The sequence below is a fragment of the Lissotriton vulgaris genome, chromosome 4_1, assembly GCF_964263255.1.
Source record: "Lissotriton vulgaris chromosome 4_1, aLisVul1.2, whole genome shotgun sequence".
Taxonomy (NCBI): Eukaryota; Metazoa; Chordata; class Amphibia; order Caudata; family Salamandridae; genus Lissotriton; species Lissotriton vulgaris.
In genome coordinates, this window is record NC_141691.1 from 1771601053 (window position 1) to 1771621325 (window position 20273).

A 20273-nucleotide genomic window follows, 5' to 3' on the forward strand; every position below is an offset into this window, starting at 1 on the left:
CATGTCTTTTCATTCCAAATTGTGCTGGAACTAGCTAGACAGGCTGAGCATTATACATGCAAAAAATGTGTTGCGAGACAGCATTGTAGTTTAGTGCTATTAGTGCTGGCAAATGGAAGGCTTTAAGGGTTGGGCTAACAGGAAGAAGGACCTCCCCATATTTGAAAAAGGGAATATGGAAAATAAAAACTGTATTGCTCCACTAATAGAGAAAATTGCCTACACCATATACGGATAAAAGAACTAACTTTCATTAATAGACAATATTCTTACTAAAAGCTCCTTTCCAATGTCCTCTGCTTTGATCGTGAACTGGGTATTTACTTCACTGCTAGTTTCAGAAGCCCACTTATGGTTACAGTAACCACTGCCAAAATGATTCTGCTTATGGTTGTTTTATTTCATTTCCATAATTTTTCCTGTTGGAGTGTTCTTCTAAGACTGCTGGAAACATGAGATAGCTTCCAGGAATAGGACACCAATTACTAAAACCGCTGTTCTTTTATGAATGATTCACACAATATCATAGTACTTGCTGCTTCCAAAACCTTCTTTCACTTTTTGTGTGCAGTTTGTTTACATATCATGCCAGAGACTCTTACCTTATGACTATTAGAAGTTGATTTTGAGCCCTTTGTGTAATTTAGTTCTTTAGGGATAAATTTATGTCTCGCTTGTCTCTATGACCAGGGTTCATTAAAAATAGTCATGCTATTTTTGAAGAATTGCCACTCTCATACTTCTCTTTTTATTTGAACTTCAGCAACCCGACACAAGTCTCGCCACCATTGGAAAGACAACTTATGAGGAAACAATGTAAATGCAACAAAACCTTCATTCAGCCAAGTAGACATTTCGTTGGTCAAATATGCAAACGTTCGGTGTACCTAATGATGGCCATGTTCGCCATGTTTATCTCCCACCAAAAGACTTGACATGGCATCAGAGTTATAAATATGCACATGCAAAAATGATTGGGTGAAACTAGCACATAGGAATGTCAACTTAAATAATTCACTATTGGAATGAAGACAAATCCTGCGTTCTTCTGAAATGCCAGGAGATTTCCTCATAGTTACACAATTCATAAAGAGTGTCAAATGATACATCCTCTTCTTTTAGTTAGTTCAGCTGATCCTCAATTATTGTTCTCCACAGTCCAAGGTATTGGGCAACCAACATTATGACTGCTATGATAATACGTTCAAACCATGTAAAATGTCTGTTTAAGCTTTGAAGGAGAACTAGTAACCATACAAAACTATATATTTTGTACATTGTTTGTTTTCCATCAAATCAGTTTCTTTGCAATGAGAAGCTATTGTTATCCACCTCAATAATGCTCAGTTTTACTGACCAGTCTAACAGTTGGTATTCAAATCTATAACCACACTGCTAAGCACTAATCCAATTAATAGATGCATTCATCCTCTGAGCAACTAGTCCAGCTCAGAAATAGGAAGGGAGGGGTCTATATTGTATGCTGTGTATGACACAAGTGCAGGGAGCAGTGCTATATAGAAAAAAGTTGCTGTTGCAAGGTAATATCGGATTCATCTTAGATCTGAACAACACAGTCTTAAAGCGAGCAATAACACATTAAGGTGGGTATTTTTATGTTCAGTGTCCTTTAGTCAAACAAACTTGATGTACACTGTGATTTCAGTGTTAGTACTTCTAAAGTTCAATTAGAGCAGGTCAAAGAATGTTTTCTGAAATTCAGTGTAGGCCTTGTACATTACTCAAGTTACCCTATGTTAGCTCCAAGAGGATTCAACAAGTGCATGACCGGTTTCACTTTTAAACTCAAAATACTAGCCTCAGATATGTTCTCAACATCTTTTAAAATATTATCAACACTTGATCATCATCTCCAAGTGACACTCAAACAAGCCCATCTTACACATAACTGATGAAAGAAATATATAGAAATAGAATACTATAAATGTATTGGTATATTATATCTGCATCCCGTTCTGTTAAGAACAGTCAGACACCAAACCAGTCCCATTTCTTTTTCAGAACGTGGGACAGGAACATGATTGTTATTCCCTCTCAACGAGAATTTGCATACGACTAAATTTCACACATAGATCTACAATTATATAATTCACAACTCTCATACCAGTGATTCCATCTTTATTATTTTCCTGCTATGCACAACCACTTTTATACATATCATATATCCATTGTATTCTATAGGTGCATAAGTACATTAAATAGTGCTGAGGCACTTCTCTGGAAGCTGCTGCTGGGCTTAATAAATGGCTTTTCGTTCATTTATTCTTTCAAATACCTAATACCATACTTTACCTGCCACACACACGTTTTCAACTATGTTTCCCAGATGACTCACCCCTTCTGTCATACTTTATCTTCTGCAGAGCTGAATTCATATCTTGTCTCATTCTCTAGCCAATATACTGTAATCCCCTACAATATTTTCTAAACATATGCCTTTCAAAAGCTACTGGAAACCCAATTCCCATACTGATGACTGATCTCAAAAGAGACTCAATTTTACTATTCAAATCAAAATCTGATTCTCAATCACCTCCCTCTCCTGTTTGGTATCCTAATTCCAAATGGTTAGGGTCTACTTCATAGAGACAAACGTAATCCAAACAGAGGATGCTTAGCTGTCATACACAAGAAGAGCTGAAATTGTATAACAGACTCATAATGATGAAACCCTCCCCTTGTATAACATATGCAGCCCTTCAGAGGGCCATACACCCTTCCTGGATGGAAACAACCTTAACAACGCAGTCATTACATTGCACTACCTTTACATAGCAGTCATTACATCACAACATCCTTTACATCGCATGTCATTACAACGCAGCCTTTACATTGCATGTCACTACAGCGCATGTCATTACAATGCATGTCACCACAACACAGGCATTACATAGCAAGTCATTACAACGCATACCATTGCAACGCATAGCACCCTTACACTATCCAACACTTACCCTACTATTGCACTCACTGGAGTTAGAATATACATTTTTTACCCCTACGCTATCCAACACTTACCCTACTGTTGCACTCACTGGAGTTAGAATAGTGATTTTTACCCCTACACTATCCAACACTTACTTTACTGTTGCACTCACTGGAGTTAGACAGTAATTTGTTTTTCTTTTCTATATATATTGAAAGTTTAAAAAATAAGGAAAAAAAAGTCCCAGAGTGCTCTTAAAATAGGATCAAAGACACTAGCATAGTGCCTACATAAATGACAGTCTAGTGGTAGCTACAACATCCAACATATCTCCCCGCAACCCCCAAATTAGCATCGTCAGTAGAGAAGATCACATGCATATTCAGAACAGTATAGCACCAAATGCATGCAGGCCAAGCAATGTTGCAAATCTACCATACTCATTGTTTATCTTGAGAATCACAGTGCCAAGGACATTCCCAGAGTCTACTGTGGAATTCGACAGGAGGTCCCTAGATATCCTTGGGCCTGGATTGTACCAGCATTATAGTATATTTATGTCTCTCAACCAGTCTTTGAGTCTGCGAGGGAGAAGGCCACCACCCCAATGTATTGTCACTCTGCTTTTTGCCAGCAATAGTACCAATGCACTATATTTCCTGATAGAAGATGAAATGTCCTAAAAGTAGCCCGAAAGGGCTAGCAGAGGTGCATTCGGGATACATTACATCCAATTGTTTCAGACAATGTTTACTGCCCTTGAATCAGCAGATATTGATCAAATCAAAACCAAAATAAGAAATTCAGCATTTTTGGCACAGCATCTAATCCAAACTGAGTTGTCTCTAAGACCTCTCAGTTGGTGTAGTGTTGACAGAATATAATATATTATGTGTATAAATTGAATGCGGATCAGTTGTAGCAGGTGTGAGGGAACCAGTCTGAGAACAACAGAATTTCCTTTGTTCATCAGTTATTGGCACGTCAACATTTGTAGTCAACTTCTCTTTGGCTGCAGGGATGCATTTGGAGTCTTTTTGTTGTCTCATGATGTATAAATGTGATACAGGTTTCTTGTGAGGTGGGATGGCTCCAAGATGAGCAAGTAGAGCCTTGCTAGAAGGTGGCTATCTTGCAGATCTGGCACCCTCGCACCTGTTTCCCCATAAAACCCTAATACTCCTTATTAGAGACACACTCACAATGCCAACTACTTAAAAAAATATCGATGAAGCCATGACCCAACTCAAAGCATAGGTCAAAACCACTGAAATCTTGTCAATCCGCCAGGCCCCTCCTCGTCAAGCTCCACTGGCTTCCTGTCACCTCTAGGGCAGCCTTTAAGATCGGCTGCCTTACCTTCAAATCTTTGGCTGGCCTCTGCCCCAGCTTTGTAAAATCCCTTATCAGACCCTACTGCCCGTCCCGCAACTTGAGATCCTCCCACCTTCATTTCTTGACTGTTCCTTCTTACAAGCTCTGCAGATCTGGAGGCCGGAGATTTGCATACCTGGCCCCCAAGCTCTGGAATTCTTTCCCCCTTTCTCTCAAAACTTCTAATTCTCTGACCCTCTTTCGTAAATCTCTAAAAACTTGGCTCTTCCCCCAATCTGGCTAGTCTTCCTGTCTCCTCTACTTCCAACCAGCGCCAGGAAACCCATGGTGTCAGTGCGCTATACAAGCACCCCTTACGATACGATACGATACGATACGATACGAAATATTTCAACCCTTGTCAAAAGTCCAACATTTCATGTTTCTTCCACTGTTGCGCCATTCTCGCAAACGTCTCTGAAAAGAGATTAGAAATACACTAGGTAAGGAAGACTTACAGTGGACACCCTACTCAAATATTCCACAAGGTATCAACACAATATGGGCATCCTTTAAAAAACTAGACATCCATCTACCAACTTGTTGTCGTACGCAAGCAACCCAATGCCAGTTAACATGATCAGCCCTTATGCCAAGGAACAACTCTGAACAGATCAGTATACAATAGGGTGATAGCGCTTCCAGATATTCAGGCATACTTCTGGGCCTTACAACTCCTCCCCGTAAATAAATGGAATTTTGCCCCAATTGAGACAAACCTGCAATCAATATAGAAAGGTCAACTTTACTAACACCCACATACACACATTACCTAGAGAAAGGCTCCTTTCAGCAACCCAAGCATTTCTTACATGGGAGAAAGCAACAGCCTATATAGGATGGAAAGGAAAAATCACCATGCGACAGTCTTGTGGGAGAGGATGATATTAAGGGAAGTTGGTAAACTGAAAGGGTTCAAGACATAGAGCCACATAGGGATCAGTGGGGGATACGCTTGAAGGTAGTGAAATAAAATCATTCCCTACTCTACAGGTGGAAGATGACATGGCACATCATCAGGTGTACCAATATAACAAATTGAAATACGGTCCTCGGGTGCAGAGTGTGTCATGGAGGGAAATCCCTCATGGGTCCCCTATAGAGAATACATTGCTGATGGAGGCAATAGATAGTAGGGGATCTATAGGACCCTCAATAATAACATCCCAGACAGACTGCAAATACTGACACACAGATGGTAAAGAGTTACAGGCGATATGGGAGTCATAGACTGAGAGGCAGCCTTTATGCACCGTAGAGAGGTAGCAATAAAAGCAGATCTTTGCTTGATACCATTGAAAATCCTCCATAGAATTTATTACGATAGGTCCAGGTTACACCAAATGAGAAGAGTCCAGTCTGTTACCTGCATGAAATGCGAAAGGGAGGAGGGCACATTTTTCCACATGGTATGGACTGGCTAAAACAAAGCAATACTGGGACATAATTCTGGGGGTTCGTGGCAGGATAATAGAATGTGAGATACCATCAACACCCAATTTGGTCTGCTGGGGATCCTATGTGTAAATATATATGAAAGCATCAATCTCTCCCGGAGGGAATGACACTAGCTTTCCCCATGAATCCAGAAAAAAAGTGGCACGTGTCACACACACACAGCTTTACATTATGACCTACCCAGCTAACTGAAAAACAAACTATGCATTACAGTAGAGAAAGAGATACTAGAGGCAAATCTTTTCTCCTACTTGAAACCCTGAACACAAAAAATCAGAAATTCTTAAATATGCCTTACTCTGCGAATCACCTATAATATTAAACCATTTACACATAGAGCTCAGACTCATGTACTAACCTTCTTAAAAATCCTAGAAGTTCAGCTCCTCAGAATGGATCTAAAAGGTGAGAACCGAGTGTAGAGATTTGTGGGCAGACAACTAGATGACAGACTTAGGGAGCAACACATCTGTCACCCCAGCTGGAGCCTGCCACAATGTTGAGTCCCCTTCCTGTATGGTGAAAAGATTTCAACTGAAGTACTTCTGCCAATATGGCAAGTGCACATTTAGCGAAACAACACTCTGCTTGTCACCCGCCATGCTTTGGTCGCATGGTGAGCCATAGGCAATTTTTCTACTTTCCAAGTCAAATCACAAGTGTTGCTTTTAGAACACAAGAAAATCAATATCCTTAACTCCTTGACAATTTTCTACCACCACATTGGAAAAAAAGCATATGAAGGTCTTCCCTGTTTAGGGCGTCATCTCTGTGATAAAGTGATAGTGATTGCCCAGTGGGATGATGGTTTTCACAGCAGCAGTTTCAGGAGGTAAGGGAACTGATATGTTGGTGTATGGGACATCTTTCCCGTTCTGCTAATCTCACTAAATTAGGCTTTTAAACAGGCACTCATGTCCCATGTAATGTGACAATGTTTACATTAGGTTGCTGCATTATTGTGTGCTATATGTGAGTCTTCATTACCAAAAGGGCTAGGTCTGCACTATAGAAATAACTAATTTAGTCTTGATTGACCGACTTGTGAACATTCCTGTAATGGAGAGGGTTATCAAACATATTTAACTGAGTTTGGATATGAATTTGCTCTTGTATTTGTCCAGATTCAAGAAACATAATAACTTTATAGAGTATGTAATGAATGTAAAAGGGTAAAAGTTTTTTTTTTTTACTTCCAAAGCTAGATTTCCCTTGATTGCTAACATGTTAAATAGTCTGGGACAGGACGTTGAGCCCCATGAGGAACATATTGAATACTGTTGTACTTGATGGCATTCAACTGGGGACATTCTTAAGACTTCCAATCTATGAGGGTCATCTAGATCAACAAACAGTTGATCAGAAGTCTATTGTGTGGAGCTGCTTAGTGGTCCACACTGCCAATGTAAAACCCGTAGTGTGTAGAGATGAAAACAACTGAAAATGTATTGAATGTTGATTTGCTTTGATGATGGCTAACAAGCACATACATTTTCCAGAAAGTATGGCTTCAGCCGCTGAAGGTAGAGATAAGCATTAGATATTATCAGTGTTTATAATTCTGTTTGTGACAGTAACTCTAATGTACAAAGGATTGAGTTATGCTGCTTGAGTTATTACATTTTTAGTTTGGTGTATGCACTTGACTCAAAATGTTTCCTCTGACTTGGTGGCTTGGCTTTTCTTTCTTCAGTAGGAATGTGGAACAGGGAACTCGAGGGACGCGGTCTGCTCCTACACATTACAATACCATGGGCCGAGCGGACAGGCATCGGGTAGTAGACGACCACTACTCTCCGGAGAGAGAGAGGTAATTTAATTGGGAAACATTATGAAAGACAGCAAGCTATGCAGAATAAGCTTTCATGGTGTTTAGATTGTCACTTTGCATGTGGCAAAACATTTTCACATCATTGTGCATACCAAACCTACCTTGGACACAATGGTTGTGGTAAATTACACTTGAAATACTTTCTCCTGTGAATAGTCTGAGCTTGATGTAGAGTTTAATGGATGGATTACTCTGTCTCAAATGCGACGTATTACAAGTGCATTTTATCCAATGGCACTTGTATTACAGCAGATGGGATATCCGTCCCGTTTGTGGTGGAGTAACCAGCCCATTGAACTTTAAATCAAGCCCTAAGTTCAAAAGGTACTTAGGGGGGGTCAAAATATCAGAAAAGGTGTGAAAAGGTTTACTAATATTTTCGTTTGGTGTATTCTATATGTTATTTATTAAAGTGGTTTAGTAAATCCTGTTAACTAGAAGTTCCACTCAGTTACAGATCATATTCTAGCTATTCATCTGTTAGCCTGTAATAAATATCAAACATGTTGGTGTGCAAGAAGCTTAAAAAAACAAAAATAGCAACATCAATGTATGATTAATGTCATTCTTGTACTTCATGAAAAGCCAAGTGTTCACTGATTAATGTAATGATATGATCAGACAAGAAATGTTCTTTGACCATGGTAGACTTGTTACTGAAATGAAACTCTACTCCAGCCTTTTTTAGCAATAAACTTGGATGGCTGAAAATTCTTTACTTACTGGACAGTATATAAACACTTACAATGTCCCTTATAAATTACTTTGTGTTATTTTCCCTGTATTTCAAAGAAGTAAAAGGTGATAGAAGGAATGCTTGCAATTGGTCTGTCTACTGGCAATCGCTCGGGTAGGATTCCAATTCATCATTCTTCTGCCCATCTTAGTTTGGGCCCAGCCACATGCAAATCAGACTTTGCCTTGCTCCTGTAGGAACAGTTCAGCCCAAATTGGCAGGCCAGGTCCTTCCAGAAATGGATCACAAGCAGCCCAAGACAGATTTCGCCTTGATTGGGGCTCTTAAGTCGAGTGTAGCTTGGCTCCAGTGGTGTAGTGAGCATGGGACCCAGACTGGGGCATGAGTAATGTCCCTTGCTTATATTAGGTTGGTTGGCAAGTCAGGAAGTTGGAGTAAGTCAACTCCTTGCACAAGGGGGATCTCTTTTCTATTTCAGTCTCTGGTATTTTTTTCTTTTAGTGTTGGAAAAAAGCATTGGATATTTTTTCTGTGATTTGTTTCTTTAGTAAAACTATTTTAATGAAGTAACAGTTATAAGAGATGCTATCAGTGATCAAAAGATGAGGAATAACATAAGTATTGTAATGCTACAATAACCTATGTCTGACTATGGCACCTGCATTCCATAGATGAGATTGACATTAAGAATGAAATCTCCGAGACCTTGAAAACTGGCATGCGGACTTTGGATTGTCGGAACTCGTAGACCAGGCTTAATGACTGAATATGTACATGTTTTCCATAGCACTTTATAGTTTAAATATAAACAGAAACACACATGCTTTGATACAGAATATCTTCTAAGATATTGTGAAAGAATCGCAAGCAAATTCAAGGTCTAAGTCTTGATAAACCTTCTCAAAGTATTGTTAAAAATAGTCCGATACTAGTATGATACTGACATACTCCTCTAGGATGTACTAAAAAAATTGTCTCTGGGCACTGTTAAAAGGCATTGTAGTTACTTCACACACTAGGATTTGTTTATTTCCCTTTAATGTGTGAGACTAACAAGGAAATATTAACATTGTTGTCATGTGTACTTGTAGCCATGCTGCTTAAGAGAAACTGAACGAGGTCACAAATGGGCAATGCAAGTTTTTCAGTAACTTAAGGTATACTTGCATAAGGCCTAGAAAATTGTCCTCTGACAAAAATGTAAATAAAATGTTTGTTCTTCACCACAGATTTTGCTCTCTTTCTGCTGACAAAATCTCTGTGTAAAAGTCAGGCCCAAAATGGAGGTTACCCCTAACTACAGATACCCCTGGTAATTCCTCATTTCATTGTGAACCTTCATAGTTCAACTCATAATGGGTTGGATTATTCCTTCTCCAGAGTTTCCAGTAGCCCTGTTATCAGTAACTGTAGGGGGATTAACTAGTCCATTTCCCAGTCCACTCTTAATGAGAGCTATAGTATGTATTAAATCTCACTCATACACCTGAATGATAATAAATGAGGCAAGTAGCATACCTATGTCATCATGTGACCATATACTTTGAAAGAGAGAGGACAAGTGACACATGGCTTCACATGAGAAGCCAACATCAAAGTTGAAACAATATTCTCATTGCCCTAGAAAAAAACTTCTCAGAGGTACCCTCATTGAAATGGCTTCACAATAATAAAAATAATCTTTGCCCCACTCTATAGCAGAGCCAGGAGAGGGGCCCTTTTTCATCTTCTTAAGTGGATGTATTATTATGGAGAAGCTGGTTCCTCAATACTTACAATTTCATCTTGCTAAGGACTCCCTTGAGCAAATTAACATTGTTGACCGTGTTGGATATCTTCAGTCAAAACCCTAACACCTTTGGAATCCTCTGCAGCCACTACTGTAAATATTGTCTCCTTGGAATAGCAGCCTCTGTAATGATGCAAGTAGTAGAGACTACAGATCTGCCCGGCTTTAGTCCTGTACTCCTACTTCATTGTTGTCATTTGGCTCTTTTTTGTTTGCACTCACTACTCTGTCATGCAAGACATGGGCATAACACAGGCCTCTGCAGTCTTTGCGGTGCAAAGGGGCTTCTGACCCTTCAGTGATCAATCAACCGTTGTGACAAAACCCATTCAGTTCAAGGTCAATGAATCTGTCAGATAAGAGAGGATGAAGGGCTCCTCCTCACATTCTGCAGGGGGAATAGTTTGCGGTACACCACTGATGCAAGTGGATTACTGTTTTCGCTTTGATGCTTTAGGGCTGATGCCAGCCCCCGGTCTGGGGTCCGCTCACTCCTAATATGGCTACATATTATTTAAGTCAAGAGGAGATTAGCTCTGTTTAGAAGTTAGAAAGCCACCAGGATTTGACTGAGGGGCTCTTGTTCTTTATGAAAAAACACATCTTGGCAGGAGGTTGTAAAAAGTGGGGACAACAGTTTCTCACCCTCAGAGTAATCAAAGATTGGTCTCCTACCAAACATCCAAAACTTGAATGGGCATGTCAGTTCTCCTGAAAGGAATTTTCCTATGATGGAAGGTCAGTTTTCAGACAACACTTCCTATACCATGACTAGCCTGAAAGGTGTTTATTTGGAATTGCCCTCTGCACACTTCTCAAGCCAAATCTAATCCATTGCTAGATATTCTCTCAACCAGACTGCAAGATTTAGAGCCATGGCAGACATTTAATTATTTTCTTCTTGACTTAATATATGCTAAGTGGGAAGACCCCAGTCTACATTGAAGTTGAAAATCGCCCCTTCAGGCATTACTTTTTTATTAGCTTCCCTAAAAAAGGTAAAAATTAGCTACTTTGTTGTTGCCAGAGCATCATCATTGGCCATTTACTCAACATCTGAAGAATAGGAATGAAGCAGCAAAGCAGGCTATGCCTACAAGATTAGGTACCTCGCACAAACAGCAAAATCAATGAGGCTTTGTGTGGAGCTACGCATGGAAGCATTCGATTGGGTTTTAGGAGACATAAAATCAATAGTGACCACCATGCCCTTTGATGAGCATGCTCCTTCTTGGAGAAAAGATTGGCCACTTTCTTAAGCTCTTTAAACAAACCATAGGCACTGCCTGTGCCTGATTTTCTTTTCCAGAGCAGATATTTTCATGCATGCAGGGTCAAAGGATTGGTTTAAGCCACCCTCAGATGGATCACGTCTCTTTCTCCTGCACCTTCTCAAACTCAGTCACCCTTTAACCACTTGATAACTTCATACAGAAGGGTCATGATACCCTGTAGAAAAACAAAAAAATGAATCTTAACCACTGTTAATTACTCGGACTGCATTCCACTATTTTTGACACTCTAAACAGACATCAGCCTTATACAAAGCACTCTTGGTCATCTGCAATTCTTGCTTTCACCTGCTAACTACACTATGTCTGCTTTTTATATTTACCTACCCTGTCAACATTTGTGAGAGGTTTAAGGAATCTTTAGAATTCTCCACCAATTTTGGTGCCACTGTGGGATGTGGATTTAGCTCCAATGTCCCTATTGGGTTCTTCGTTTGACAATATGCATGCTTGTCCCTTGCTAAATCTTAAGATAAAGACAGTTGTCTGCCTCATCCAACCAGGATGGTGGATTAGTTGTGGACTTTTTTTTTTATCTTCGCCTTATCCATATTCAACTCTGTCAGGGTAGTCCTATGATAATTTTTTACTTCCATTTTTCTAAAAAGATCTTGCTTCAGCTTTATGTTCATATGCTCATCCCGCGAAGTCAGAGGAACACATGGATAGGTTGGACCACAGGTTAGGCCAAAACTACTACTTACAGAAACCCATGGCTTTTGTATATATAACTAATAGTTGATAAGGTTTCTGGCCTGAAAATAGGAAAGATCCCTCAATAGCAGTCTTTTTTTTGCTACAGATCTTCAAAAATCTTAGAAGGAGCCCCTAATGGTTTAGGAGCACATTCAACTATCTGAAAAGCCACTTTAAATGATTTGCCATTCAGATATTCTTAAAATATTATTTCCTTGAGAATGGGTCTCAACTTCCTCATGTGAGTATCCTTTGGAACAAGTGACTTACTTTTGGTGACATTCTTCCTAATAGACACACAGTTTCTCAGATTTTTCAAATACCCTCCCACATTCTTTCTTGCTAAAGGCACGTTATTCTTCAATAATTTCTGATGTCATCTGCTCTAGTTGATGTCTTTATCAACCTGTTACATTGCTACCTGATAATATGTGACACAGATATGTGTCTGGTTCCTTCAGAGCACTGAAAACAACAGTTGCTCGTGTTCTGTTGTTCCTGTGTGTTTGCAATAATTTGTTTGCATAAATGATGTGCATTATTTCCCAAAGTGATGTAATGGTGTAATTTTGGGAATGTTGCATTACAAGCATAACACAAATTTACAAGATTATTAAAATTATACTGGCGTAATTTGAATTTCACCCATGTACATGATAGGATGTTTAAATATATAAGTATGTAGATACAATGTGCTGAAAGTTGATACATAGTTTCTATTTTAATATTTTTAACTTCTATTAAATTAAATTACTGCCTTGTCCTTTCAAATAGCTTCCTTAAGTATTACCCTCTCCACCATTATCAATATTATTGTTTGGGATTTCTTTCCTCTCATTAAACTACTGGCTTCTCTCCAGTGGTTAATCAAATACTTCAATGCCTTAGCTATATTCCTGGTTCTAATAAACGCCTCTCTGAGAAAAGTCAGATTTGTGATTACTTAATTTAACTTCCTAATATTACCAGAGTGCATCTCGTGTTTAATTTCTGCTAATATTACTTTTTTGTTCGGTTTCGTAGACCCCAGTTCGAAGGGAAAGTAATATTTTACACAATATTACAGGACACAGTTCCGATATATTGCACACAGCTCCTCCCTGGCATCTTTCTCTATTGACTTAAAATTCCTTAATGAGTGGTTCAAGATTTGATAAAGCGTGTTGGTCCAGCACAAGTAACCTGCAGATGATACAAATGTCCTCTGTGGGTCTGAGAACTTTTGGATCTATTTTAATCAATCATGTACGGTATGTTTTGGTCCATAAATCAGCCGCGATGATCCAAAATTCTTTACACTTAATGACCAATGACTGTTAACAAAACACTTAAAAAGTTGTAAGGGTTGTTGTGCTCCTTATAAGACTTTGTTGCTGTACGATTTCCTTCACATAATTGACCATAGTTGTGGGAATGATTTATAGTCACTTACCTTTGGTAAGACACACACAAAACACAGTTAAATTGTTAAATATTATGTACAGGTTGTATTTGTGTGTTTATTTTAATGTTCGATCCATTCAATTGATTTTAGTGATAATTGAACATAAAATGATTTGGTGGTCACACTATTCTAATCTGTACGTATGTTTTTCGCCTGCTAGATGCACATGGACCAATTGTTCTGTAGTCAAATGTGTTGCGGAATGCAGATACTTTTCACATAGAGGCTTCATATCCAGCATTGTGTAAATAGTGTATCATTAAGATGCTATCAATAGTTTATGGTGACATTATAAAAAGCCACGGTGCAGGAAGACAAGTGTTTTGTTTTACTGGAAACCTAAGATTGCAGTTTTAGATCACACGTCAGATAATATACACTAAGTATTTTTTATACAGCAACACCATTCGGCTTCCCATTGGTTGAAATCTGGGATGCACACGATGAGCTCCATTAGTCCCTCTTAGTTTATTGTAGCAGTACTACTTCGAGGGTATGACTTTACTCCTGTGTATTACAATATCAGCAGTGAGCATACAATATAAAACAACTTTACTTTTCTCTTCACTTCTATAGTTATCTTCGGTGCCTGTGATGTGTGTGCTTTTTAAATGTAATGATTGATACTTGGTAGCCTTCCTTCCAATGGCTGCCTACTTTTTAACTCAATGGAACAGAGGAGATACAGGGCAGAAAGTTGTTTCACCAGGATAATTTGCTCTAATGGAGAAGCCAGCCTTATAACCTAAGTCTCCCTGTTCCTAAAGTAGGTTACCAATGGAGCACATGTGGTGGAACAGATTCTTTCATTAGTACTTAACGCCTCACAATTCTCTCCTCACATGTTGAATCCTGAGTTAATTTGCTATTGACAAAACGTTACTACTCAGCTTTCAAATGATTTACAGACTGTGGGTTCAAGAGGGTACATGCTACCGAAGCACAGAATATTGCATCACATTGGTTAATGCACACCATGTCCGCTTTCACCTCTTCGCTTTTGAATCATACCTCACTGTGGTGTTGCCATTTACATGACATGCTGCGGTCATCTGATTCCAGGGTATATCTCTTAATGAGGAACATTTGGGGAAACTTGTGAATATTCTTTTCCACATGAGAAAACATGAATGTAGTAACACGTTCTTTACTATGTTGCCCGAATTTCAGGACTATATGTAGAGCTCCATTATGAAGCAAATCCAAGTTTACTGTTGTCTGCATTAATTTTCATTCAAGGGTTCGTCTCGTTACAAAGCATTGTTAAAGACAATTCAAGGTGAAGCTGTTCAGTTCCTATAAAACATAGTGACTTAATAACATAAAATGTTTTACTCAAATGACTAAATGTTCTAGTATTCAGAATATTTAAATGTAATCTCCTTATTGTCTACATTTATTTCCACTAAAAATGAGTAACCCACATTTGGACTGTTTGGTAGTGGCTTTGTGTGTTTCACTTCCCACTCAGTACTCAAAACAAAAAGAAGGCTGTGCAACATTTATATTTTCCAACCACAAAGATGCAGAGCTGTAAATGTTTACGTAAAATTGGGCTGTCGTTTAGCTTTCTATTTTTTATTATGATTGGATTTTTACGAAAAATGGACGGGTTTGGAGCTTTAATGAAACCAAGCATATAGTCATCAGAGGATTAGTATAAGTATGTAATAAATAGACAGCCTACATCTTTCTAGCCACAACTATGCATTCTGTATAGCTACATTTTAATTACCATGACAGCATGTGGAGTTTTATTAATGAGACTAAATAATATAAAAATAAGTCTTTTGTTCTCAGAAATGTCTACTTTTCATATTCACACATGTGCCTGTGTATTTCATTTCATTCTCATCTTTGTATTGTTCTTATTTCTGCCATGGCTGCAGCCATTTTCTCACGCTTCCTCGTTCCAGAATCAGTCACTCCATTGGTCAACACTCGAGGAATTCAAGGTATATGCATTAGGGTGTGTGTGTGTGTGTGTGTGTGTGTGTGTGTGGATTGTGGTGAAATGCATGGGAATCTTTGCACATTAGCATAGAGCATTTCCATTTCACTTGCTAATTGTACTTAGTTTATCATAGCTATAGACTACATGAATTGCATTACCTCTGCAATGCTGCTTATCCAGTTATCACTATTGTCATTTTTGTTTTTATTTGGATGGTGCTACTATTCTGTACTTCATTGTTGTAAGAAAGCAACAATAATAAATGTGATAATACTAAAATGGCCAATAATTGTGGTTGGGTCTCTTGTGTGTTCCAAGCATCCTGAACATTGGGAACTCAACTCTGACCCCATCTTAACTAAAGTTTTCTTTTTGTATAAACCATTTTAAACCTTGATGGGATTTTTGCCTCCTTTTTTCTATGAGATTGGTACACAGATCCACAGTATACTGTACTTTCTATTGATTCTCGTTGTGTGTCTTATTTAACATTTAAATATTCAAATGCCATATGTACTATAAAAGCGTACTTTTTAGCAAATCAAATATCTTTTACATATGTGTCTTTAAAATGTTCTTGCCCATCTTCACTTCTAAGGTATGCCCATGTTTGCCCTTATTATCTCTTTTAAAAAGTTCATAGTTGAAGATTGCCCGTGGAAGTCTTTTACGTTATTCAATTCTTTGAGTTTTCATACTCACTTTTTTTATCAACTTTGTTTATAATTTTTAACATACATAGTACAGTTAACATGTAAGAGTAACAATACTGAGTGACCTCTACTGAATGCCCCTTTTGGGAAATTTCCTTGATTTATTGCTGCTACATAAAAGTTAATCATGTACTTCAAAAGTCTTGGAATAGGCCATCAATTTTCCCCAAGACCGTACAGTGTTTTTCCGGTCAGCCCTGCGATGTATGCACAGCTTATTCTGCTATGGCACAGTAATTCATCGCTCATGCACATTCAGATATCAGTAGTGGAGATCCTAATCTCAAGTGGGATGCCATGTCCCTCTTAGCAATGAGAAGAGTAATTGCCACTAGGAGCCTTGTCGTCTTACCCCCAACTTTGTCCAGCTGTTCCAACAAAACTAGTTTTGGTTCGGTTGCCCGGAGCTGCTCACTACCTCTGTGACGGTGTTGTAAATATTGTATATATTAACAACAAGAGAGTAAGGATTCTCATAGGTCACTCCTATATCCCTGATAAATATACAACAACTAAAGAGTGACTCATAGGTGCTGTGGTCAGAAATAGAACCCCAAGCTACCAAAAAAGAGGCTCAAACCAAAAGTGATGAGACGTTGTTAGTGGAACTCAAAAGTGCTGCACACACAGTGGGAAAAATAACTTATTTATAAGAAGAACCCTCACTCACCCTAGTGGTGACATGCTTCATCGTAGGGTTCCCACTGAGTGTGTGTTTTGTGATAGTGGTAGTGAAATTAAAAGATACTAGCTGTGCCAGAACCAATTGTATTCAGTGGTCAGCTAATATCATTAAAAACTGTGTACGGGATATCTTAGAGGTAATTTTTTTGACCCCTTGTATCCTCTTAAATAAAGGTCGACATGTTTCAGCTGTCTACAAATTTTATGCAGCTTTCTTCAGGACCAAAAAAGTGAATATCCCCGGTGGTCCACGCTCGCTAAGGCGTGTCCAACCGAGTGGATATGATGTGTGAAAATAGCAATATTTAAAAACAACTCACGGAATTACCCGTGTTGGCACTCCTAGAATTCCCAGGGGCCATAACCTGTTGAATAATTAATCACAGCATTAAAGACATAGAAACATTTATTTATCTCACAGCCATCTGTTCTGTGGCTGTTGCGTTCCCCTGCATGACAGGCACATTCAATTGCAGCACCTAAGTTCACTGATGAGTGGTATAATGTATAACATCCACCCCAAAGGCGATTCATAAGTGAATTTTTTAATATCATGTCCAATATTACGAACACGTTATGCTTTATTTGTCAATAGGATTTGTTAAATAATTATGCCCGCTCAATGTTGCCAGCCAAAAGTGCCCAATTATAGTCAATGCGGCAAACACACGTTTATTTGAGCGTCAAAGGGTAGTCAAATCCTGACCCCTTAGTGCAAAAAATGAGCCAACTCAAAACAAACACCATATAGACCCAACCTTCCCCTCTCAGAGAACGATTGAGACGCTGTGAAAGTTTAAAAATGGAAATCCAACATGGCTTACTCACAACACTTTCCTATGGTGCTATCCTCATGGGCTAGCGGAGGGGGTATTCTTCACGCTACTTTTTCTGTAAAATAATACGAAGAATGGCATTAGCAGCGTAACCTCTTAAACGGACTTCCCCCGCACTAGTCAAAGTTTCCATAATCTATCAGTCGCCTCGCTGTCTCACCACTTACTTGTAAAATAGCGGCTCCCCGCCTGCAACCTACTTCAATCACTGGCGCCGCCCGAATAGTAAAATCACAGGGCTACGTGGGAGTAGCCCTGTGATTTACAACAACCAGCTCCGCTGTAAATCAGGCGTCGAAGCACACTGGAGGGACATTCGGTTCCTCCAGTGGGAACCCTATGATGAAACATGTCACCACTAGGGTGAGTGAGGGTTATTCTTATAAATAAGTTATTTTTCCCACTGTGTGTGCAGCACTTTTGAGTTCCACTAACAACGTCTCATCACTTTTGGTGTGAGCCTCTTTTTTGGTAGCTTGGGGTTCTATTTCTGACCACAGCACCTATGAGTCACTCTTTAGTTGTTGTATGTTGTAAATATTGTGCCAACAATGTTGTCTGATCAGGCATTCCCAGATTGCACGGAAAAAGGTTCCCAGAGTTGTCTTACATCTCAGGCAGTGTAGATCCAAATCATTATTCATTCTTTGCAATCTAGTGGGGCTATAGTATATCTGGTAAAGATATTTAAGTTTGATTAATCATAATCTCATGGAGATTGCCAACACCCTAGGGGACATTTTTGCCTTGAGGCAGTCTTCGCATTCAAGTGTGCCTTCATCTATTTCCCAGCGGTTCCACAGCACCCCTCCGGATTGTGCATTGTTTGCTAGTGTATGTTATAGGGTGGGGATCAGTTAGTTCCCCAGTCAGTATGGTGCCTGTAGGGGATTGTAAGTCAGAAGTGTTTGCCGTGGGGTGAGAAAAACCACCAGCACTTAGCGAAGCTGCAAGTATTGGTAAAACTGTGATTTATTCATCACGTTTGTGTCAGCTAGGTGTTGAAATGAGCATATAGAACTACCCTCCCAGACATCCTTGAGCTTGGATAACCCTATGGGGTCCCATGATTTGAAGCCCTACAGTTTAACTGTGTGTTTCAGCTAGGTTCCTCCCTTAGTGGAGTTTTAGCTGTCAGCACACCTTGCCACTTAATCTAGTGTAGTGCTTGGTGCCAACACATACCAGATGCTTTGGTCACTGGGGGGAGGGCTCTGTGGCTGCAGGGGTTGGCGAGCAAGTCTAGCGTTCCATATTGCTTGAGGGCCCACAGCTCTAGTGCATTTGCGGGGGTCTTCCCGATTAGTGTTGAGCCCACCATTAATTGATAATATTTGGCTGTTATAGAAAAGCTAAAATGCCCCGAAGGTCACTGTGTTTCCATGGAATGGATTGTCTCTGATTTATGTCTTTGGTTTTAAGCTGAGTAGTTCTATCATGGATCTTTTCATCACAAACTATTTTCTTGTCAGCATAAATCATCCATAGTAGGTGGAGATTTTTATTTCACTTAAATTAGGGAGCCTCAGTTTAAACTGCCTGTGAGTTTTAAACGACAGCAAACATCAACTATTGTCTATCTAGTCTTCTTTAGGGCGTGGGTCACTTGCCTAAGTATCAATAAGGTCAGTGGGTTGCTAAGTACAGATATGCACTGTGTGTCTCTACAACCACTAGAAGAGACATTGTGCTGTTGGTCAATAAGCCTATCTTCTCTAGTGGTTATAAGTTTGATATAGACTCCTCTTTAAGGATCATGTTTTTGAGGTACAGTCATTCACTACATATTCATCTGGTTTGTTGTCACAGACTCCAGAGGCCATTCTTGCTCCATTTCTGAGAATTACTACAGATTGAATTCATTTGATGATTTTGATCTGCATAATGAAGCAAATATAGTTATTTTAGCTTCACGTCCAGTCTAAACAGTAGCACTGGTTCACATATTTTTTCCACTTCTGCACTAAGTCAGTGTATGCCCTTTTTTCAGTCCAATGTCCAGAGCAATGAACTGTCCTGCAGCACATTACCCTTGTATCTCTATAATTGCGCTTCTGTTTACCCAGGTTTTATTCTATTGACATATTTTTCTCTTTTAATTTTTCTTTTTTCACAGGTGTATATCTCTTTTTCCATAGTTAGTACTTGCTTGACACATACAATTTATTGGATTATTCGTTTGACATTGAGGTCTTCAGTCAACATATGAACATTTTGTCCTGAATATGGTCTTACAGATAAAAGCATGAAATGTTGGCAATTCAGCCCATTTTCATGCATAAAGAAAAAACTTTTGGAAACGTTCATTGTTTATACAATGAGGTTCTCCTCACAGGACAATATTTAAAATGGGTTACAACAAAAGTGTTTATGAGAAATTAGCTAATGTATAAACAATCTATCTCAGCCACTTTTGTATTTATGTGATTTGCATTTTGTACCCTTCGTTATAAACAGACTTTTCTATGTACATTTGTATTTTTAAAGTATACACCTATTTTTCTGTTGATACACTCGCTTTGAATGAATATTAGAGATTCTGCCAATCTGTTTGCTTT

The 20273-nt window shown here is 39.0% G+C and overlaps 1 protein-coding gene across 2 annotated transcripts in view; it reads left to right on the forward strand.

Moving 5' to 3' along the window:
* RIMS2 (regulating synaptic membrane exocytosis 2) overlaps positions 1 to 20273 on the forward strand; it is a 1859827-nt gene that overhangs the window by 1249850 nt on the left and 589704 nt on the right. For both annotated transcript variants that reach the window (XM_086966100.1, XM_086966101.1), the window contains 2 exons: positions 7476 to 7589; positions 15418 to 15483. In XM_086966100.1, coding sequence (XP_086822226.1) covers positions 7476 to 7589; positions 15418 to 15483 — 180 coding nt within the window. The remainder of the gene's footprint in view (positions 1 to 7475; positions 7590 to 15417; positions 15484 to 20273) is intronic.